Source organism: Cnephaeus nilssonii, assembly GCF_951640355.1.
Source record: "Cnephaeus nilssonii genome assembly, chromosome: 11".
NCBI classification, from domain to species: Eukaryota; Metazoa; Chordata; class Mammalia; order Chiroptera; family Vespertilionidae; genus Cnephaeus; species Cnephaeus nilssonii.
Window position 1 is genome coordinate 36,839,409 of NC_137082.1, and position 23,788 is coordinate 36,863,196.

The 23,788-nt window shown below is 41.5% G+C and overlaps 1 protein-coding gene across 5 annotated transcripts in view; it reads left to right on the top strand.

Annotated features, from left to right (window-relative positions):
- CNBD2 (cyclic nucleotide binding domain containing 2) overlaps positions 1–23,788 on the top strand; it is a gene marked incomplete at its 3' end in the record, with an annotated part of 114,960 nt that overhangs the window by 2,857 nt on the left and 88,315 nt on the right. For 2 of the 5 annotated variants that reach the window (XR_013814147.1, XM_079783538.1), the window contains exons 2-5: positions 11,518–11,760; positions 15,952–16,089; positions 18,732–18,785; positions 23,608–23,771. Coding sequence is in view for 4 of the 5 variants with exons in the window: in XM_079783538.1 (XP_079639664.1) it covers positions 11,686–11,760; positions 15,952–16,089; positions 18,732–18,785; positions 23,608–23,771 (431 nt within the window). Of the gene's footprint in view, positions 1–10,056; positions 11,761–15,951; positions 16,090–18,731; positions 18,786–18,853; positions 19,534–23,607; positions 23,772–23,788 lie in introns of those variants that run through there. The other 3 variants (XM_079783539.1, XM_079783540.1, XM_079783541.1) reach the window with 3 other exon arrangements.

Below are 23,788 nucleotides of genomic sequence, written 5' to 3' on the forward strand. Positions count from 1 at the left end.
TCTATGAGGCCAGCATTACCCTAATCCCAAAACTAGATGAAGAGCCTACAAAGAAAGATAATTACAGGGCAATATCTCTGATGAACATAGATGCTAAAATCCTCAACAAATTTTTAGCAAATCAGATTCAGCACTACATTAAAAAGATCATACACCATGACCAAATGGGATTTATTCCAGGATGCAAGGCCAGTACAATATCTGAAAATCAATAAATGTGATACAGCACATTAACAGGTTGCAAGACAAAAAGTCACAATATCATATAAATTGATGCAGAAAAAGCATTTGACAAAACCCAATATCCTTTTTTTGATAAAAACTCTCAGCAAAGTGGGAATAGAGGGGGTCATACCTCAACATAATAAAAGCATTATATGACAAACCTACAGCCAACATCATACTCAATGGGCAAAAAACTAAAACCATTTCCCCTAAGAACAGTAACAAGACAGGGATGCCCACTTTCACCATTCCTGTTCAACATAGTACTGGAAGTGCCAGCCATAGCTATCAGACAAGAAAAAGAAATAAAAGGCATCCAAATTGGAAAGGGGGAAGAAAACTGTCATTATTGGAAGACAACACGATATTGTATATAGAAAACCCTAAAGACTCCATCAAAAAGCTACTAGATTTATTAAATGAATTCATCAACATAGTAGGATGCAAAATTAACATCCAGAAATTGATGGCATTTTTTAAAAAGATAAGGCCTGAATTTATTTATTTATTTATGAATATATTTTTATTGATTTCAGAGAGGAAGAGAGAGGGAGAAATAGAAATATCAATAATGAGAGAGATGCCAAAACCAGTTTGGCTCAGTGGATAGAGCGTCAGTCTGCGGACTGGAAGGTCCCAGGTTCGATTCCGGTCAAGGGCATGTACATTGGTTGCGGGCACATCCCCCGGTGGGGGCTGTGCAGGAGGCAGCTGGTCGATGTCTCTCTCATCGATGTTTCTATCTCTCTATCCCTCTCCCTTCCTCTCTGTAAAAATCAATACAATAAAAAAAAAATAAAAAAAAATAATGAGAGAGAATCACTGATTGGCTGCTTCCTGCAGGCCCCACACTGGGGATCGAGTGCACAACTGGGGTATGTGCCCTGACTGGGAATCAAACCGTGACCTCCTGATTCTTAGGTCCGTGTTCAATTACTGAGCCATGCTGGCCGGGCCAATGGCATTTTTATATACCAATAATGAAATCTCAAAAAGAGAAACTAAAAAAAAAAATCCCATTTATCATTGCAACAACAAAAAATTAAGATACTTAGGAATAAACCTAACCAAGGAGGTAAAAGACCTGTACTCAGAAAACTACAGGACGTTGAAAAAAGAGATAAAGGAAGATATAAAGAAGTGAAAGAAAATACCGTGTTAATAGATGAATAGAATCAACATCATTAAAATGTCCATACTACCCAAAGCGATCTATAGATTCAGTGACATCCCCATTAAAACACCAATGGTATATTTCACAGACCTAGAACAAACTATCCAAAAATTTATATGGAATAAAAATTTAAAAAAGACCCTGAAGAGCCACAGCAATCTTGAGAAAGAAGAACAAGGTTGGAGGAATCATAATACCAGGTATCAAGTTATACTACAAAGCCACTGTACTCAAAACAGCGTGATTCTAGCACAAGAATAGGCATATAGACCAATGGATCAAAACAGAGACCCCAGAAATCAACCCAAACCATTATGCTCAATTAATATATGACAAAGGAGGCAAGAGCATACAATGGAGTCAAGACAGTCTCTTCAATAAATGGTGTTGGGGAAATTGGACAGATACATTAAAAAAAATGAAACTAGTCCACCAACTTACACCATACACGAAAATAAAATTAAAATGGATACAAGATTTAAATGTAAGACATGAAACCATAAAAGTCTTAGAAGAAACCATAGGTAGCAAAATTTCAGACATCTCTGTAGCAATATGTTTACGGATACATCTCCTAGGACAATGGGAACTAAGGAGAAAATAAACAACTGGGACTACATCAAAATAAAAAACTTCTGCACAGCAAAAGAAGCCATCAACAAAATAACAAGAGAGCCCAATGCATGGGAGAACATATTTGCCAATGATACATCCAATAAGGGGTTAGTCTCCAAAATTTATAGGGAACTCATACAATTTAACAAAAGGAAGATAAAAAATCCAATTTAAAAATGGGCAAAGGACCTAAATAGACAATTCTTGAAAGTGGACATACAAAAGGCCAAGAGGCATATGAAAAAATTCTCAAAGTCACTAATCATCTGAGAGATGCAAATCAAAACAACAATGAGATACCACCTCACACCTGTCAGAATGGCTATCATCAACAAATCAACAAATGATAGCACACTGCTGGTAGCAATGCAAGGATGGTGCAGCCACTGTGAAAAACAGTATGGAGTTTCCTGAAAATACTAAAAATGGAACTCCCATTTGACCCAGTGATCCACTTCTAGGAATATATCCTAAGAAATAAGAAACACCAATCAGAAAGAATATATGCACCCCTATGTTTATAGCAGCACAATTTACAATAGCTAAGATTTGGAAACAGCCTAAGTGCCCATCAGCAGATGAGTGGATTAAAAAACTGTGGTACATCTAAACAATGGAATGCTATGCAGCTATAAAAAAGAAAGAACTCTTACCATTTGCAACAGCATGGATGAACCTGGAGAGCATTATACTAAGTGAAATAAGCTAGTCAGAGAAAGATAAGTATCACATGATCTCATTCATTTGTGGAATCTAATGAACAACATAAACTGATGAAAAAAAAAAATAGATCCAAAGATATAGAAGCACCAAACAGACTATCAAAATTCAGAGGGAAGGCAGGGGAGGGTGAGTGGGTGGGAAAACATCAATTAACTTGTATGTATATATGCATAACCCAAGAACAAAGACAATCGGGTGGTGAAGGCCTGGCAGGTCAAGCTGGGAGAAGTAATGGGAGGAAAAGGGGATATATGTAATACTTTCAACAATAAAGATCTATAATAATAAAAGTATAATATGCTAATTAGACCAGATGTCCAAACGACCTTCCGGACGACATTCTGGACAACCTTCCAGACAAAGTCAGGGCTGCGAGGGCCGAGCCCCTTGCATGAATTTCTTGCATCAAGCCTCTAGTTAAAAATAAATAAATAAATAAATAAATAAATAAATAAATAAATAAATAAGGTACTTAGTACAAAAAAATAATGCAAGATATCTCAATCATTTTTATATTGATTACATGTTGGAATAATATTATTTTGCATATATTGGATCAAGTAAAAGATAGTAAAATTAATTTCACTTGTGTCATTTTACTTTTTTTAAAATATATTTTTATTGATTTCAGAGAGGAAGGGAGAGGAGGAGAGAGAAACATCAATGATGAGGGAGAATCATTGATCAGCAGCCTCCTGCATACCCTAACTGGGGATCAAGCCTGCATTCAGGGCATATGCCCAGACCTGGAATCGACCCTGGGACTCCTAAGTCTGCAGGCTGATGCTCTATCTACTGAACTAAACCAACTAGGGCTCATTTTACTTTTTAAGTGTGGCTACTAGAAAATTTTAAATTACATAGATGGCTTATATTATATTTTTATTGAATAGCACTGTGCTAGGGTAGGCTGCCCTGGTGGAATCCCCATTGCAGGGTTTATTTGCCTTATTAAGAGGATTAAACCAGTAAAGCCCTTGGAAAGAAAGGACTTTAAAAATGTTTGCTGTTGTCTTCATTAGGTAAATTTTTTGCTATCTCTGAGCTACAGTTTTCTTATCTGTAAAATGTGGTGTAATAGAATTTACCTCATAGAAGTTATGAGAATTCAGATGATGCAGGTAAAAGCATGTAGCTCTGACAGGCCTTCAGTAAGTGATATATTCTGTTTGACAGTTGACTCACAAATATACTATTTTGTATACCCATTTTATGAATAGGGAAATTAAAGCCCAGAGAGAGACAGGGGCCCTAAATGATAGGTTTTGTATGAATGACCCTTGCAGTCTCTTTGAGCTCTGTGCAGAATGGATGGGCCTATTTAACAACCATCAACATACCAGTTGCCCCTCCCCCCATCTCTTGGATGGGTAGAAGAAGATCTTCACAGAACAGTTTCCAGAGCCTGAAAACTGTGGAGGTCATCACAATGGACCTTTAATGTTTTTTTTAGTTACTGCCATGTAAAAATTGGGAGATTTCACATGCAATCTGGATTTCCAGGTTTTCTTGAAAAAGTGAATGAGCTCTCCACACTGGACCCACCCACATTCCTGCCGGTCAACAATTAGCTGGAGCTGAGTCCAGTCTTTTTCCTTTAGACAAGATTCTCTGCCCCAATTGGCTTCAATCTCCACCACTCCCTATTATTCTCTGAAATAGAATGTGGTTTGCATTTACTATTGCTCTCAGATTGTTTTTCTCGGAGCTGGTATTTTTCTCTATTTCCCTTTTAGGGGTGGGAAAACAGGCCCAGAGTTTGTTATACTTACTAGCTTCAAACTTTTATTTTCTCTCCCTCGTCCCTTGGCCTTTGGGTTTGCTGCCTTGAGTGAACTGACAGTCCTATTTCCTGTGTGGTCATAGGCAATCAGTATCCAGGGCTAAGTGAGCACAACAAACCGTGCTCAAAGGATGAGGGGTCATGAAAGGCTAAAAGGGTAGAGTTGGGTAATCCAGGTAGAAGGTACTGCTTATACCAAGGCACAGGGTGAATGAGGGCAAAACTTTGTGGAAACTGTAGTCTAGACAGGGGAGTGGCTGGGGTGTGGGGAAGGGATGAGAGCTGAGGTTGGAAGGTCAATTGGAGGTTAAATCATAAAGCGCCTAGAATTCTACATTGAAAAATTGAATCCTGTCTTCTTTGGAAAGGAAATGAACTCTTGTGATATTTGGAATCATAGAATGTTAGATACCCAGTTCATTTCATTCATGTCTATCAGAATCATAGAATATTAGAGATGGAAGGAGAGATCTTAGAGATCTATTAGAATTGTGGAGTGTTAGGATGGATTCAGTAACTATTTATGGGTCAGTAACCCCCAGAATTTGAAAAAAATATACTTCTTCCTAGAAGAGTGATCCACCTACTTACTTTTGCATACTGTTTCAAGTAATTTTCAGATATCCTTGAGTCCACCCAGAAGCTGACTAATATTTCATTGTATGTAACATCACATTTTCTTTATCCATTCATTTGTTGATGGGCAATTGGACTCTTTCCACCTTTTGGCTATCAAAAATAATGCTGCTGTGATCATTGGTATACAGATTTCTCTCAAGTTCCTGCTGTCAATTCTTTTGGATGTATACCCAAAAGTAGAATTGCTGGATCGTGTTTACTTTTTTTGAGGAACTACATACTGTCTTCCACAGCAGCTCCACTATTTTATATTCCCATCAGCAATGCACAAGGCTTCTAATTTCTCTACATCCTCTCCAACACTTTTTCTTTTGCATTATTTTTTAATGTGAGATATTAAATAGAAAATTTTAAGATATTACTAGTGGACAAGAAATTCAGATTTTTGATAGATTTAGTAATCCTGTAATTTCATTTTCATATACCACATAGTACAATACATCATTCCAGGGGACCAGCTGTGCTCATGGCGAAGAGGAAGCAGGTTTAGTTAATGAGGTGGTTTGGATGAAAATCCTACAGTTCCATTTTCTGCATTTAAAAAATTTTTAAATGTTTTTATTGATTTTTTTTTAGAGAGAGAGGAAGGGAGAGGGATAGAGAGATAGAAACATCGATGAGAGAGAAACCTGGATCAACTGCCACCTGCACACCCCATACTGGGGATAGAGCCAGCAATCTAGGCATGTGCCTTGACCGGGAATCAAACCAGGGATATTTTGGTTCATGAGTCGACACTCAACTACTGAGCCACACAGGCCGGGCTGCATTTTTAAAATTAATATAAAGTCTAAGAAGCTTGCTCTGGCCTCTCTACTGACTTTATTAACTTAAAAAAAACATTTATTTCAGAGAGAGGAGGAGAGAGAGAGAGAGGGAGAGATTGATCAGTTGCTTCTCACACATGCTCCAACCAGGGATTGAACCTGACTGGGAATCAAACCTGCCACCTTTTGGTGTACGGGATTGATGCTCCAACCAACTGAGCACACCAGGCAGGGCTTAACTTCTATTTGATAACCTATTTTATCAAATGTGTTTGATTTTGGAGTTTTCTGATGTTTTGATGAGCTGCAGCTAACTGTTCTAAGGTGCTTAATCTAGCTGGATTGTGTTTGTAATTAACTTAGTTATTAGTAATTCTCATTCTTGGTAAACCAGTGTAAATTCAGAAGCTTAGATACTTCATAATCCTTTTGCCTTTCTCTCCCTTCACTGATTTCTGTTCAGTTGCAATTCTGCTAGTTCCCAGTTTTCAATGAATCTGTTTTTATGTAGTGCTCTACCAGTAGCTCTGTGTTCCTTATTGCATTGCACTGATTTTGTTTTATTACTTAAAAATGTATTCATTCATTTCCTGAATAGGATATAATATCTATATCTATATCTATATCTATATCTATATCTATATCTATATCTATATCTATATCTATATCTATATCTATATCTATATCTATATCTAACAATTCAAAAGTCAAAAAAGAGTAATTGTTATAATTTTTTCATCCTTTTCTATCCAGCCTTGATTATTATTGTTAGTTCCTTTTATATCTTTAAATATGCTTATACACTGGTTTATTCCTTTATCAAGGTTTAAAAGGTATCTTAAGATTTACAGTTCTGCCCCAACCGGTTTGGCTCAGTGGATAGAGCGTCGGCCTGCAGACTCAAGGGTCCCAGGTTCGATTCTGGTCAAGGGCATGTACCTTGGTTGCAGGCACATCCCCAGTGGGGAGTGTGCAGGAGGCAGCTGATCAATGTTTCTAACTCTCTATCCCTCTCCCTTCATCTCTGTAAAAATCAATAAAATATATTTAAAAAAAAAAGACGACGACGAAGCTTTAAAAAAAAGATTTACAGTTCTTTTTTAAAAATATGGTTTTATTGGTTTTAGAGAGAGAAGAAGGGAGAGAAAGAGGGAGAGAGAGAGAAAAAAAGAGAGAGAGAGAGAGAGACAGAGAGAGAGAGAACGAGAGAGAAACATTGATTCGAGAGAGAAACATTGATTGGCTGCCTCTTGAATATACCCTGACAGGGATTGAATCTGAAACCTGGGCATGTGCCCTGACTGGGAATCAAACCCACCTCCTTTTATTTCATGGGACCCCACTCCAACCAATTGAGCCACACCATCCAGGGCAAGATTTACAGTTCTTAAAAGTTCTTCTCACAAGAAAAAATTTAACTATGTAAGGTGATGGATGTTAACCAAATTTGTTATGGCAATCATTTCACAGTATATACATATATGAAATCATTATGTTGTACATCTTAAACTAATACAATTATCCTACCTAATAAAATAGTAATATGCAAATTGACCACACCTTCGCTACGCCAAGCCACGCCCACCAGCCAATCAGGGTGAGTATGCAAATTACCCAACAAAGATGGCGGTTAATTTGCATACGCGGAGGGAGGGAGGAGTGAAGACTGAAGACAACTTAGAAGGAAGAGGGAGGAAAAGCGGAAAGCAAGGTGGCTGCCAGAGGGAAAGTCCGGGTGGGGCGGAGCGGGGCAGGTGGCAGTGGCACGCGGGTGCAGGCTCGGCGGAGGCAGCAGCAGCGGCAGCGCACGCAGCCGCAGCGGCCGCTTGCAGGATTCTTCCTGCAAATGGGCTACTAGTATCTCAATAAAACCAGAAAAAAAAGATTTGCAGCTATAAAGTTGAAGAAACCCATGAACTTATGTTACCTCACACCCCTCTATTACCTTCATACTTGTTAGCTGTGCTATTTCTGGTTCCTTTTTAATTGTTTATTTTCAACTCCTTCACTTGCATTTGCAATCCTATCCTCTGTATTCAGCAAGGCTAGCTTCCTTTTTGATGTTTCAGAAATGACCTTTGCTTTGAAAAAAAACAAAACAAAACACTTCTTTCCTGAGCTCTGCCAATGCCATTTCCTCCAGTTGTCTCCTCATCTCTTCTTTGAACTATGTCATCTTTGCTTTGATCTCTTGTTTTAAAATTCACTCAGCTCTCTTGTTCATAATCATCATCTGTTTCATGTTAATTTTTTTCTAATGAATGCCTTTCATCTTCCATTTGTTTTTCTTGTTCCCTGCCTCCCTCTCCTACTTTTGGAGTAATATATTTATATAGGTCTGGTACTATTTATTTTTTACTATAACTCCCCTTTAAATGAAGAGAGCCCATTTCCCAATTAAAGGTAAGCAAGTTAAATTTTTTTAAAAAATTAATTGATTGATTTTTAGAGAGAGAGAGGAAGGGAGAGAGAAACATTGATTTGTTGTTCCACTTATTTATGCATTCATTGGTGATTCTTATATGTGCCCTGACCAGGGATTGAACCCATAACCTTGGCGTATCAGGATAATGCTCTAACCAACTTAGCTATCTGGTCAGGGCCCTGCAAGTAAAGTTTTAATAATATTTTAACCAAAACATCATGCAGGTCAAATAAAGCAATCTCTGTTTGGCCCATGGATGGCTCATTTTTGGCCTCTGCCAGCCCAACCTCTTGGGCATCTCACATCTGGCCACATCTCATGATCCCTGAACAGGCCCTGCCCTTTCTTCATATATGTTTACTAGAGGCCCAGTGCATGAAATTTGTGCATGGGAGAGGGGTCCCTCAGCCTGGCCTGCACCCTCTCCAACCCAGGACCCCTTGGGGGATCCCTGTGGGATCGAGCCTAAACTGGCAGTTGGACATCCCTCTCGCAATCCAGGACCTTTGGCTCCTAACCACTCACCTGCCTGCCTGCTTGATCTAGCCCCTAACTGCTTGCTCCCCCGCTGGCCTGATTGTCCCTAACTGCTTGCTCCCCTGCCGGCCTGATTGCCCCTAACTGCCTCTGCCTCGGCCCTGCCACTGTGGCTTTGTACAGAAGATGTCCGGTCGATCCTTTTATTAGTATAGATAACTTTATTATAGTAAGACTTTGTCTTATGGAGGTGGTAGCATTTTTCTTTCCCATCATATTGTGAACTCCTCGTGAGCTGAGATTGTGTCTTATTCACCTTTTTCTCCTTTATACATGGTTGGAACTCTATAAACGTTTGTTACATAACTTTTATAATTACTAAAACAATAATATTATCTTAAGAAGGAATTATTTCTGTAATTAACTCTAACTCCATTTTATAAGGAGGAAAGTGAGGCTCCAGGTGGTTTTACCCAAGATCACATAGGAATAGGACCAGTGCTCTTTCTGACGGTCTACTTTGTAACAGTTCAGTTACAAGATTAGGAACTGGGACAGAAATAGCACTTTATTAATTTCTAGAACTGACGTTAATATCTGACTGAGTCCCCAGCCTGTTTCCTAGCAGATGACTTAATTTAGATGTCATTAGGTAAATGGAGAACCAATTCCGTAATTTTGAGGGAATGTAATTTCAGGCTTATTGATTCCTCTTAGGTCAGTTCAGAGCACTCTAAATTTCCTGCCTCTTCCTCCCTAACACTGATCCAATTTCCAGGGAAATTATACAACCACAGCTGGCAGGAGGTGAGGTTGGGAGTGTCTACTTTTGGGGTCTTATCAAATTAAAGGTCTTACTTATTGGCATCCTCTGATGCCCCTCACTAGTCTGGGTCCTACCCATGTCACTTGGATCCTCAGGCAACTCAGAGAACTGATGGGATCACCCCTCTGTCCATAGCCACATTCTGCCATCTCGCTTGCTTTCTCCATGCCCAGTAGTTTCTCTCAGAAATCCCCTAAACTTTTGTAGAGGATTTTCTTCAAGACCAGGTTAGTGGTAGGAAGACAAAAATTCCATACTGCCCTTTCTCTCTCTTTCTTTCTTTCTTTCTTTCTTTCTTTCTTTCTTTCTTTCTTTCTTTCTTTCTTTCTTTCTTTCTTTCTTTCTTCTTTCTGTCTCTCTCTCTTCCTGAAACCTTCTCTTCCTCTGTCCTTGAGTCTTTTGTATTTTTTCTCCAAGTAAGTGGGGGGAAAGCTAGTTCTATCTCTTTTCACCTCTGTAAGTGATTAGTGTCTCACACCATGAATGGTGGCCTTAGAATTTAGTAATTCAGAGCCTGGGTATTTGTTCCCAGCTGTCCAGCTGTCTTCACTGTGTTCAGTGCCCTTCCATTTGACTGTCAGTTGGGGGAGAGTTGGCAGATAGGTGTAGCTGGATAGGAATGGCAAATCAGGTGATATTTGTGTTGTGTTGTAAATCAGCGAATGAGATACAAGACGGCTTAATGAGCCAATTAATTAGGAGTTGTTTATTGCAAACGGCCCAGAGGGAGGTGTTTCTTCCAAATTTCTGAGCGAGAAGTTTCCCGTATTTATACCTTTTGAGCTTCTTTGTCTGCAGATTTTACAAAGAGCTCTGTGTGAGTTATTGTTACAGACAGTTTGTAATCTTGGATACATAAAGAACAAACATTTGGCATAAGAATATGGGAATTATTATCAGTATTAGTCCATTATGTTAGATGGCTAGCTTGCAAGGTCAGACAGTTAAGTTTTTATCTTTTTCTGTTATTCAAACTAAAACAGTTATTTTATAGAATAAGAGACTGTCTAAAAATGACAGAGTTTACAGAACAAGGGACTATGTAACAATAGCAGAGAATTTCAAACAGCAGTTTTTATACAAGATGGAGGTTACTATGCTTCACTTGAAGTCATAATTTTTCACTGAGGATTCGTATACAAGAGAAAATTGGAATTATCAACTGCCATCTTTAATAGAAAAAAGTACTTTAGACCCTATATTCTTCTCTACTTTAAAAAAATACTTTTTATTGATTTCAGAAAGAGAGAAGGGAGAGAGAGAGAGAGAGAGAGAGAGAGAGAGAGAGAGAGAGAGAGAAAGACATTGATGAGAGACAAGCATCAATCGGCTGCCTTCTGTACACCCACCACTGGGGATTGAGCCCACAAGCTAGGCATGTGCCCTGACTGGAATTGGACCAGCAACCTCCTGGTACACAGGCCAATGCCCAACCAAGTGAGCCACACCAGTCAAGCTCTTCTCTATTTTTTAAAAGACCCCAGAGTCATTGAGTTCCAGTTACAAGTTTCTTTCAACATTCGGTACCCTGTTTGGTTGGGGACTTCCAATTTGCTGAGTGTTTCTGATTTACTGATCTAACAAGACTTATTGGACAGTGCTATACAGGGTGTCTAAATTTTAAGCCTCAGAGGGGTCCCCAGGCTGAGGTGTTGGATGCCCTGAGCCCCAGCCCAGGAACCTCATACTTTCTTTTTTATGGCCCCATTACTCTGGCAGTCATTTAGCTACTGAGCCTCAGTCTCCTAATGGGTGGAGTGGGAGTGAGGTCTCTCATCTTGTGGTAGTTATGAAGTTAACTAATATAATGCCTGTGAGTGTTCAATAAGTATTAGATTTTCAATTTTGGTTTCTCTCTTCTAGAATCTTTCATTGTGACATAAGGAGATTCTGAGGATGAGATTTTCTCAAAACAAGGCTTCCAACAGCTGTTGGTAGGGTATGAAGAGCGATGAGGAAGCTACTCATTTCTAATATAACCGGATCCTTGGGAAGCATTCGTGGTCCTAACTTTGAAAAGGAAAGGGGTTCATGCCATTTACCAAATCAGGAACCATGAAGAGATATACAGGGTCTCATTCCTGGCAGCTTTTGAAGAAGGAACAGGTGAGGAGTGTGAAGGGCCCTGGGAGGGAAGAGTGGAAGATTGAACAGGCAGGTATTTTGAGGAAGGGAGAGGCAGGTGTAGGAGGGGGCCTTGGATGAATGTGGCTACCTTGTACCTTTTGAAGTCACAGCATGGGCAGAAAGAAAAGAGTTCTGGATTAGGCTCCAGAAAGACTGAATTCTTTTTGTTGTTGTTGTTAAATCCTCCCTGGAGGAGTGAGGATATTTTTTCCATTGATTTTAGAGAGTGGAAAGGATGAGGGAGGAGAGAGAAAGAGAGAGAGAGAGGGAGGGAGGGAGGGAGGGAGGGAGGGAGGGAGGGAGGGAGAGAGAGAGAGAGAGAGAGAGAGAGAGAGAGAGAGAGAGAGAAAGAGAGAAACATTGATGTGAAAGAGACACATTGATTGGTTGCCTCCTGCACATGCCCCAGCTGGTGCTGGAGATCGGATCTGCAACCCAGGTATGTGCCCTTGACTGGGAATCGAACGCAAGATGGTCCTGTATGCAGGCCAGCACTGTAACCACTGAGCGATTTTGGCCAGGGCAGAAAGACTGTATTCTTTTTATTTTTAAATTTTTAAAATTTTTATTGATTTCAGAGAGGAAGAGAGAAGGAGAGAGAGAAAGAGAGAAACATCAGTGATGAGAGAGAATCATTGAGCGGCTGCCTCCCACGTGCTCCACACTGGGGATCAAGCCCGAAACTCGGGCATGTGCTCTGACAGGGAATTAAACCATGACCAGGTTGACACTCAACCACTGAGCCATGCCAGCTGGGCAAAACTGAATTTTTGATGCGTTGTAGAATTGTTCATCTGAAACCTGTATAATTTTGTTAACCAGTGTCATCCCAATAAATTTAATAAGAAGGAGAAAAAAAGGAAAGAGAGACTGAATTCTGAGCCCTACCATGTAGCCTACTACCCCCTCGATACTGGATGAGTCATAGACTACACTCAGCCTGAGTCCCACTCTCCTGCTCTCTACCTACCCTTTCTATTACCAGATCCAGAGAAAATAAGGCCTAGCAGCAGGGTAAAGTAATAGGTTAAACTTAAGGATTCTGGAGCCAGACTGCCTGGGTTCAATTCCCTATCACCTATTAGTCATATGACTAATATTAGTATTAGGCAAGTTACTTGATTTACTGTGCCTGTTTTTTGCTTTACATAGATTTATTGTTGAGGATTAAGTGAGTCAATACATATAAAGGGCTTAGAATAGTGCCCAACATCAGCAAATTGTTTTCAATAAGTATTAATTTTATTAATAAAGTTTTTTCCATATTTACTTTAGATATATATATATATATATATTTTAAAAATAAAATTTTATTTATTTTTAAAAAATATTTTTATTGATTTCAGAGAAGAAGGGAGAGGGAGAGAGAAGTAGAAACATTAATGATGGGAATCATCTATTGGTTGCCTCCTGCACGCCCCCTACTGGGGACCAAGCCTGCAACCCAAGCATGTGCCCTTGACCAGAATCAAACCGGGGACCCTTCAGTCTGCAGGCCGATGCTCTCTCTATCCACTGAGCCAAGCCAGCTAGGGCTAGGTATATAATCTTAAAGAAAAGATTACAGTTATAGGTTCCTCACCATCCCACTCCCTTTCTCCTCACTGGTAACTACTTTCCTGAGGTTGATGTGTACCCTTCCTATCTATATATTTAAATTTTATTACATATGGATGTATACATAGCTATGGGAAGTATCCATAAGCAACTGTATGGTATGCGGCACATTTTTAAAAATGGCATTATAAATGTCATCGTATTTTCACTTTTCCCCCACTCAAAATTATGTGTGAGCTTTATCCACATTGACATACACAGCTAGTGCTATTTTCAATCCTGTGACTGCACTATAATGTGTTGATATGTTCCCTACTGATGGAAAACAGTTGTTTTCAGCTCTCCACCGTTACAGTGTGCATGGTCATCCTCATGGCTATCTTCTTGTGCACATGTGTTTCTCTAAAGTGTATATATAAGGTGCATACAGTTTCTTGATTGTAAAGGACACACATCCTCAACTTTAAAAATACTGCCAAATTGCTCTCCAACATAGTTGTATCATGTTTTTCATTTCCCCAGTCTGATAAGTGCAAATGGTATCTTGTTACTTTAATTTCCATTTCCATTACTTCTAGTGGTATTCAGAATCTTTTCATTATGTCATTATGTATAGGTCATTTGAGTTTTCTCTTTGAATTACCTGTTCATATCCTTTGCTCATTTCTTGATGGGTTATTATTATTTTTATTTGTAGGACTTTCCTCCCTCCCTCCCTCCCTCCCTCCCTCCCACCCTCCCTCCCTCCTTCCCTCCTTCCCTCCCTCCCTTCCTTTCTTTTAGAGAGCAAGAGGGAGGGAGAGGGAGGGAGAGAGAAACATTAATCGGCTACCTCCTATACACCTCCTACTGGGTATTGTGCCCACAACGTGGGCAGGTGCCCTGACTGGAATCAAACTGGCAACCTTTTGGTGCATGGGATGACACCCAACCAACTGAGCCACACTGGCCAGGGCTAGAATTTTTTTAATTAAAATTCTGGATATTAGTCCTTTGTAATAGTAATCCTTTATAATTCTGGATAGTAGGGCTTTGTCAATTATATGCATGGCAAATATATTCTTCCAATCTTCAGTTTGTCTTTTCATTTTGTTTGTGATGTTCTTATTATCAGAAGTTAAAAAAATAGTTTTTGCATTTTTAAAATTATGGAAATTTTCAAAAATAAAGGTTGAAATATATGTAACGATCATCCCTTAGATTTTACAGTCAACAATTTTGCCATATTGGCTTTATGTGTTTATGTGTGTGCATGTATGCAGGTATATGTTTGATGAATCATTTAAAAACTGCTCACTATATATATGTATGTATATATATATTTTTTATTGATTTCAGAGAAGAAGGGAGAGGGAGAGAGAGAGAGAAACATCAATGATGAGAGAGAATCATTGATCGGTTGCCTCCTGCACACCCCACACTGGGGGGTGAGCCTGCAACCCAGGCATGTGCCTGGACTGGGAATCGAACTGTGACCTCCTGGTTCATAGGTTGACACTCAACCACTGAGACATGCCGGCCGGGCAAGGTGCATACTTTAAGAACACAACCCACAATACTAAGAAAGTTAAAATGAATTCTCTGTATCACCTGATATCCAGTCATATTCAATTTCCTTATTTGTTCCTAAAATGTACCTTACAGCTTTTTATGATGAATTATGGTCCAGTAAAGGTTTTATTTTGCATTTGTTTGTATGTTTCTTGAGTCTTAATCTAAAACAGCCTTCACAGCCTTGTTCTCTTTTCCTTGTGAAATTGACTTTTTGAAGAAACTGGGTTAGATGACTTGTAGATTGTTTCACATTCTGGATTTGCTTCCTTATTCCCTCTATTTATTTGCAGGTAGAGAGTGACTGCCTTTACTCCCAAATTCATATTTGGGATTTGTTTTCAGTTCCAGTTCCAAATTCCCAGGGAAAAGATCAGATGGTCCCATCTTACATTAGGTGTTATGTTAGTTTTCTCTGCTGCTCTAACATATTACCACAATTTAGTGGCTTAACACTGCAAATTTATTAGCTTATATAGCTGAGAAGTCTGGCATGAGTTTCCCTGGGCTGAAATCAAGGTGTTAACAGGGCTGTTCCTTTCTCAGTGTTCTAGGGAAAAATCCATTTCCTTGACTTTTCTAACTTCTAAAGACTACCTACATTCCTTGGCTTGCTGTCCCCTTCCCCTATCTTTAAAGCCAGCAATATTGCATCTATCCACCATTCTTCCCTCAGAGCCACCTGGTTCCCAAGTTCAGGCTCTCTGCATCACCCCTCACATCCTGTCATTACTTTTGCTCTTTATTTTCTGGATCAAAGTGAAGGACTTGACATTTAACGAAAGCTGTACTGGTTAATATTTTAACAACTATCCCTTGGGGAGGCAGATGCCCCCATTTAGTAGTTGCCAGTTTTTATGTGGCATAAATATTCCCACTGTGGGCAATTTCAAGCTGCCAATAGGATTTCAATAGTCTTGAAAACTTCCTGAAAATGTAATCATCACTCCAGCACAACACTGCATTTAATCCTATTACATTTCATCTTCTGCATTATCCAGCCTGCTGTTGATGGTTGAAAACAGACAGTTTTTACTGCCCGTGTTTGTTTTGTTTCCACAGGGGCTATACCAGCTCATCCTGGATATCATTGTGATGATCCGAGTGTGTAAAATGTTCCGCCAAGGCCTCAGGGGGTTCCGGGAATATCAGATCACTGAGACTGCTCGCAGAAGGCACCCTATCTTCTCCTTCTGGGATGTAAGCAGCTGGGCTCAGCAGGATTATCAGGGTTTAAGGGGGTCCTATAAATAGCACCCCACTCCCCAGTCCCAGTTCTGTGCCATCTGAGAAAGAAGACAAAGGGTAAAGCAGAAGTGAAAATTCAACTGTCACTTACATTAATGATGACACTTATATTGGAGAAGATGACTTAGACCATCAAGTGAGAGGTTTACCTAATACTGAACCCCAGAGTTAGACAGCCTTGCACAAGCAGTCACAAGCAGTGCTAGACCACAGCAGGTCTCCACTATAGCAGCGGAGCCTCCAGCCTTAAGCTCCCAGCAGAGAAGGGCAGAGCAGAATGTGAGCACAGAGGGAAGGGGAGGGAGGTGATCATGCCGTTTCTCCTTGCACGTCTACCAAGGAGTTTGTCACTCCTCCGTATGGAAGACCAGGGGCTGGTAGTGTTCAACTAGTACAACTCACTTCATGTGGAAGCAAACATTGGGAGTGGGAAAGAAGCCATCTCCATTCCAACAGTGATCAAAAGAGCCAGAAGAAATCCAATTGGGTTTTCTGAATGTTCACCAGCCATTTATCTCCTCTCCCTTCTTTCCTGTCTCCTTACTTAAATGAGAAGGGAACATTTGCCAGGGCCCTGTTTGCTCTGGTGACCATGTTTTCTAGATTTTCTAGAATGTCCCCATTTCAAATGTTTTATCCCAAAGGTAGATCATAAGCCCCTTTTTGGCTCAGAAAAGTTGATCACCATTTCGTTAACTTGTTCTGGTTCTCCAAAGTGGTTTTCATTCCTATCAAGGGCTCCAAAGTTTTCCTGCCCATTTTCCTGGAGTGACAGCCTCTGCTTCCTCCTTGCATGCAGTGATTCACTCCAAGAAATTTCCCAAAGTGGTTTCTGAAGGAAAGTAGCCAAAGAGAGGGAGAGTGAGGTGGGGGTGATGGGGCAAAGGAAGGTTGTCTTAGATTGCTTTTTTTTTTTTTTAAATCTTCACCCAAGGGTATTTTTCTACTGATTTTAGAGAGAGTGGAAGAGAGAGGGAAAGACAGAGAGAAATATCGTTGTGAGAGAAACACATCGATTGGTTGCCTCCTGCATGTGCCTGATCAGGGCCCGGGCCTGGGAGGAACCTGCATCTGAGGTACATGCCCTTCACCGGAATGGAACCCAGGACCCTAGGGTTCACAGGCCGATGCTCTATCCACTGAGCCAAATGGGCTAGGGCTTAGATTGCTTTCTAAGGGCCAGCAGGTAATGTACCTATATGTGTGTGGCTTAGTTTAAGATGTAGCAGAAAGGGCCTGTGGCCAGCTGGAGAGCAAGGACATGCCCCATCTAAAGACATTTAAATTAATATATTTTGAAGACACTATGCTGGCCAAACCAAATAAGTCCACAGCCAGATTCTGTCCTGTAGTTGGGCCCTGAGCTGGGAAGGGTGGAATAGAAGAATTGTAGCCTGAGAGACTGAGATTGGCCCTCAGGAAGGACATTCTGACTCGGGGTGCCATGCAGTGGTGAAGTGAAGGCCTCTGGCAACCAGGAGTCCTCGGTTACCAGCAGACCTGGGCTGATGCTTGGGCAGTTGGAAGCTGAAAATCAGAGTTAGTTTTGTCATCAGGGGAGTGTGAAGCTAAATCTAACAACATTACCCAGTCAGGATGGCCTTGAGCAGAAGCCTCTCAAGGGGAGTCCATAGTGTCATATGACTGCTGGGCAGAGAGCTGGAGGGCTGGAGCATAGGGTCTGGCAGAGCCAAAGACTGGTTTTCAGTGGAGTATGTGACTCTGGATCCTTCTGAACACTACCTCTTTCCTTCCTTGGCCCCCTGAGAAGCACCAAACTATAAATGAGGGGAGAGCACAGAGATCTGAGTGGGCTCTGGGGAAGGATATGAGGAATAGCTAGAGGTGTGTGTGTGTGTGTGTGTGTGTGTGTGTGTGTGTCTTGGTTTGGCCCCATATGGTGCTCAAGGCCTTGTTTGTTCTTTTCTTTCAGCCTTACAACCCCTACATATTCCCCTCTGCTCTCTCTGCCCCTTTCTCTACTCTTTCCACATCTTCTCTGCATCTGTTAGGAGATAGGGTTCGATTAGTTCATCCCTAAGACCTCATACCTCTTCCTCCTGGCTATCCTCTAGACAAGAGCCATTTATTTGCTGGATAATCCTTGGGCAAGTTCTTCACTCCATTCAAATCCAAAAAGGGGCTTAATACCTGCTTTGTTTTGAAGATGAAATGGAGTAAGATAAGGAAGATGTTCCATGCCTGGCTCATTAACAGGTGGTCAACGAAGGTTGGCTTTGTTTGATCCTTCCTTTTTATCCCTCCTTTCTGTTGTTTTCTTTCCCTCTATCCTTTCCCATTTGTTTGTTCCTTTTCCCTCTTACTTTTCTCTTTTCCCTTCCTCTCTTTAGTCTCCTTTCCTCTCTACACCCGTCTTTCTCTCGCTTCACAACAATTTGTTGTCACTGCTGGGCCCAAGTTTTGTGCTGAGTTGACCTTTTGAGCAGAGGTGGACGTGGGAAGCCACACTGTTAGGCTCCCCATGGCTTCCTGCCTACTACAGTGGTCCAGGTATGCAGAAGAGTTTCAATGCAGAATTCTATGCAGTCTTGTTGATTCTCCTTCCTGTTCCTCTTCCATTTTTTTTTTTCCAGAAAAAGAAGCAAGGCAGAATCACATTTGATACCATGGACTTCGTGGCAGAGTCGGTATGCACAGTTCAGACTTTGATGTTGGGAATTTTCTTTTAGCATCATGGCCTGGAAGAAGCATTGGGCTGGGCATCAGAACCTGGGTTCAGTCCAGGTTCTGTCACGAGCGCAGCGTGTCACCTTGAGCTGGCCACTTAGTTTCCTCATCTATAAAACAGGGCGATCTCAGTGATCCCTTCCAGTTCTGGCATTCCAAGACTGTGAGCCCCCTACCCCCCACATATTTGTTGCTTTATAGCTGAGCAGAACCAGCAGGGAGAGCTCCTGCACTTGGACCTGTGGGAAAACAGCAGAAGGCAGAGCAGAGGATGTGAGAGCCGCAGACAGAGGAGAAATAATCAGGGTGGTGGGAGAAGCACTGGCCTGAGCAAATTCTGGCTTTGCCCCAAATCTCCAAAAGATGCTGGGCACACTTGTCCCTGATCTGGGTGTAAGATGGCCATGCTGATGAGAAAATGCCTTACATCAGGATGAGGCTTTGAACTGTGTGACTTATTCTCTGAATTTTAAGAATCATGGCTACCTTTCCAGATTCTCCCTACCAAATGCTGGATATTAATTAAAATTTAAAGGGACCTACCTATTTATAGGGAAGATTTGAAGTTCTCATCAGTGAAGACCTGACTTGACCCATGGAGCCATGTTGGTTTTTCTCTCGGGGAAAGGAGGCTGGACAGAGCTTTATAACTGTTACAAGGACGACCTGTGCCACCCTGCCCCACCTCTTTCTCCGTTTGGAGCCAAGGTGTGACTTCTGCTGCCTGTCCCTCCTGGGCATAATCTAATTTCTCATGCCCCATTATGTATGAAGCACAGTTAAGTCATCCAAATTCTGTTTTATTTGTGTGTTGTTTTTTTTCAACTTTCCCAACTGGCCAGTGTTTGATGCTGGGCACTGAAGTTTACCCCCAAGTTTTGCCCTTCAGATAGGAGAAACTAGGGCCTCTCTGAGAGTTACAGAACTCTAGAGATGAAGGCAATTCTGTGTATAACAGAAGAGAGAGAGAAGAGGGCACAAAGGAAAAATCCATTGTATAGGCAAGGCCTCTCAGCCTCTTGAATGACTCTGGCTCCAACACAGAGACGAAGAGTAGAGACCCAATTTAATAACCTGCCCTTCGAGTGACTGAAAATGGTACTGGTTTCTTTTCCAGATGATGAAAAGGTTGTAAAATCCATTGTGGTGATAGTTGAACAACTCTGTGAATATATTAAAAATCATTGAACTGTACACTTTAAATGGTGGATCATATGGTATATGATTATTCAATCAAGCTGATCCACACACACATATATTTATACATGTATAACCTGCACCTCAGGGCAGCACTTGGATTGCGACCAAACACTAAAACTCAATACAGTCTACATTGGGACTCTGTTAACGATAAACTTGTTCTTCTTTTTTTTTTTTTAATCTTTTATTGATTTCAGAGAGGAAGGGAGAGGGTGGGATAGATAGAAACATCAATGATGAGAGAGAATCATTGATTGGCTGCCTCTTGCATGCCCCCACACAGGGGATTGAGCCCGCAACCCGGGCATGTACCCTTGACCGGAATTGAACCTGGGACCCTTTAGTCCACAGGCCGACACTCTATGCACTGAGCCAAACCAGCTAGGGCAACAACAAACTTATCAAAAAGAACCCTTAGAATTATAGAGACTTAGAATCTAGACTCATTTATTACAGCAATTGTGAGACATTGGAAACAATGGGTACATTTTTAAAAGATCTATATATATAAAAGGCTAAGTGTCCGTCCGTTCGTCCAACCGGTAGCTATGATGCGTACTGACCACCAGGGGCAGATGCTCAATGCAGGAGCTGCCATGATGTGCACTGGCTTTTTTTTTTTTAATAAAACATTTTTAAAAAATATATTTTATTGATTTTTTACAGAGAGGAAGAGAGAGGGATAGAGAGTTAGAAACATCGATGAGAGAGAAACATCGATCAGCTGCCTCTTGTACACTCCCTACTGGGGATGTGCCCGCAACCAAGGTACATGCCCTTGACCAGAATCGAACCTGGGACCCTTCAGTCCGCAGGCCGACGCTCTATCCACTGAGCCAAACCGGTTTCGGCTGCACTGGCTTTTTAAAAATAAACGGCACCGCGGACCTGGTGCCGACAAACAAACACTCATCTTCCCCCAAGTGGGACACAGGCCCTGCCACCATCCTGGAGCAACACCCACCAAATCACAGCCAACACTGCTAAGACCCCATGGCGCAAAATGTGCCCACGGCCCAGCCCACCCCAGAAATGGTGGCTGTGGATGCTGGGTAATGACGTCACATAGCAACTCCTGGCTTCCTCTCCCTAGCGACTAGCATCCTTGGAGTTTCTTCAGCCCAGGAACCCAACTTGCTTTATAGCCAGGTGCAAACATTTTACAGTTTAACCAAATGTTTGTGAAGCGTTTTCCCATGCCTCATCTCATTTGATCCTCACAGAAGTCCTGGAGTAGGTAGGTAGGAGACTCGGTAGAATCCTATTTTCTTTTCATCAGCAAGACGCAAATAGCAATATTAAAATATTTCCTTTCAATGTGCACAAATTCATGCACCAGGACTAGTAGTTTATAAAAGAACATTGAGTGAAAAAAAGCAGGTTGCATAAATGATGTCTGAAGACTGACATTTATATGAATAAAAACAAACAATTCCATACATATTCTGTGGGCACATGTATAATATAGAATAATGTATAAAAACGGTAAACTCTGGTGATGGAGAGCAGATCTCTATGAGGAGTGACATGATGCAAGATGATTTTAACCATTTTTGATTCTTCATTGAAAATATAGTCATTTATTGTGTTATTTTCAAAGAGTTTATTTATAAATAAGAAAAAGATAGGAAACAAGTATGTCAGATGTTAATGGCTAGCTTTGGGTGGTGGGATTAAGGGCAGTCCCCCCCCCCCCCACTTTTTTATCCTTCCTGTATGCTAGAGGAACACAGTGAGGGGATTGTTGGCCTGAAGTGAATGAGGGTGAGAGCGCTGAGAAATGGTATTTGAGAAGCAGGCAGGAGCCAGGCTCTATTTGAATTATATTCCCTTTTCCCTGTTCTAGATATTTCTTTGAACTCCTAAGGTAGGCCTAAATCTGTGTATAGTTGTGGGGAGAATACTAGGTTGTATAACATTCTCACCTGCATTAAAGGAGTTAATTTGAATGAAGTAAAGATGATAAAACTTACCGGGGAAGTTAAATAAGAGTCAGTCCTGTAGGAACCCAAGAAGGAGGTTCCTAAGGATTGGGCTGGGGGTTAGTGAGAAAGATTTCCTGAAGGAATTAGGACCCCAAATGGGCCCAAAGAATCAGTTTGGTTCATAGAAGCTAGGAGCATCTGTATTTTGTCATAAATGGACCCTGTGATAGAAATCCCAATGGGTTATTGATAGCAAAAGAGTTAGAAAGGAGAAAGATTGGATTCAGATATAAAATGGCACTTAGATAGCCCTTGCTGTGTGCTAGGCATATTGTAAGTCCTTCACACATACTTAATCTGCTATTTAAACATAGAGTTTCTGCTATTATCAATAGGGAAATTGAGACTCAGGAAAAAGTGACTTGTCTCAGGACAGACAAGCTAGGAAACAGCAGGCCAAGGTTCAAGGCCAGGCACCTGGCACCAGAGCCTGTGAGCTTTTAATCCCTGAGCTACACTGCCTTTCTGTTTTTTTTGTTTTTCCTCTCTCTCTCTCTTTAAAAAATTTTTTTATTAATTTTAGAGAGAGGAAAGGAGAGGGAGAGAAAAATAGAAACATCAATGATGAGAGAGAATCATTGGTCGGCTGCCTCCTGCACGCCCCACACTGGGATCGAGCCCACAACCGGGGCATGTGCCCTGACGGAATTGAACCATAACCTCCTGGTTCCCAGGCTGTTGCTCAACCACTGAGCCACGCTGGCTGATGAAGGGCCCTGGTATTTTAGCTCAGTTGATCCAGTAGGGTTTTCCTGAGGACATAGGAGTTGAGATTAGAATGAGGAGGGGGCAGCCATATCTATGGGAGAATCCAGGGGAAGAACATTCCAGGCAGAGGAAATAGCCCAAGCAAAGACTGCAAGACAGAAGCAAACTTGACACCTCCAAGAAATGGGTAGACGGCTAGAGACTAGAGAATAAAGGGGCAAGGCAGGAGCTGTGAGGTTGGAGTGGTTTAAGGAGGGAGGGAGTCAGATCACTTGGACCCCTAGGCATAGCACGGATTTTATCTTAAATGCAATGGGCAGCCAGTGGGGGTGTTAACTACTTAAGTACCATATTCTCAACAGGTGGGAGGAGTGGGTGAATGGGTGGATCTGTTCCTACTGGTCCACGAGTCCTGGTTCATGAAGGTTAGCTAATAGTCTCTGTAGCTCCCTGTTCCTTAGTCTTCTGCAGCACGCCGAGGTATAGGCTGGGACAAGGAAGGTCTCCCCTGACTGCAGTGTGCTTGTGCTGAGGGGCCCCTGGAGCTTAGGGAGCTCATATTGCCTGGGGTTGGGGGTCATTGAACAGCAGTGGCAGTATGGTCAGTAGTTGGGAATATAGGCTTTGACATGTAGCAGATCTAGGTTTTAATCCAAGTGTCTTCACCTATCGATGGGGATAATAATAGTGCTTTGCTTCTTGGGCTGGGCGAAGATGCAGTGAGATGGTGTGTGTAAGATGTGTCCTGGTGTGTGGCACACCGTAAGCACATGTCAGCCACTGCTGTGTTGGGGTGGGAAAGTGTGAAAGCAGCAGTGTGAGAAGTTGTCCTCTGGCCCAGGGGGGAAACTGCTGGGTCCTGTGTGTCACTCTGGTTCTCTCTCCCTAGGGTTACTTCCCTCCAAGGGCCATTGAGATAGCACAGAAGATGCCTTCTTGGAGGACAGAGCAGGACATCCAGGCCCTGTGTAACTTCCTGCAGGTCCTGGATTGCTACCGGAACTACTCAGAGGCCCTGCAGCTGCTCCTGGCCAGGGTCCTCCGCTTTGAACGGTCAGTGAGGGCCCCCC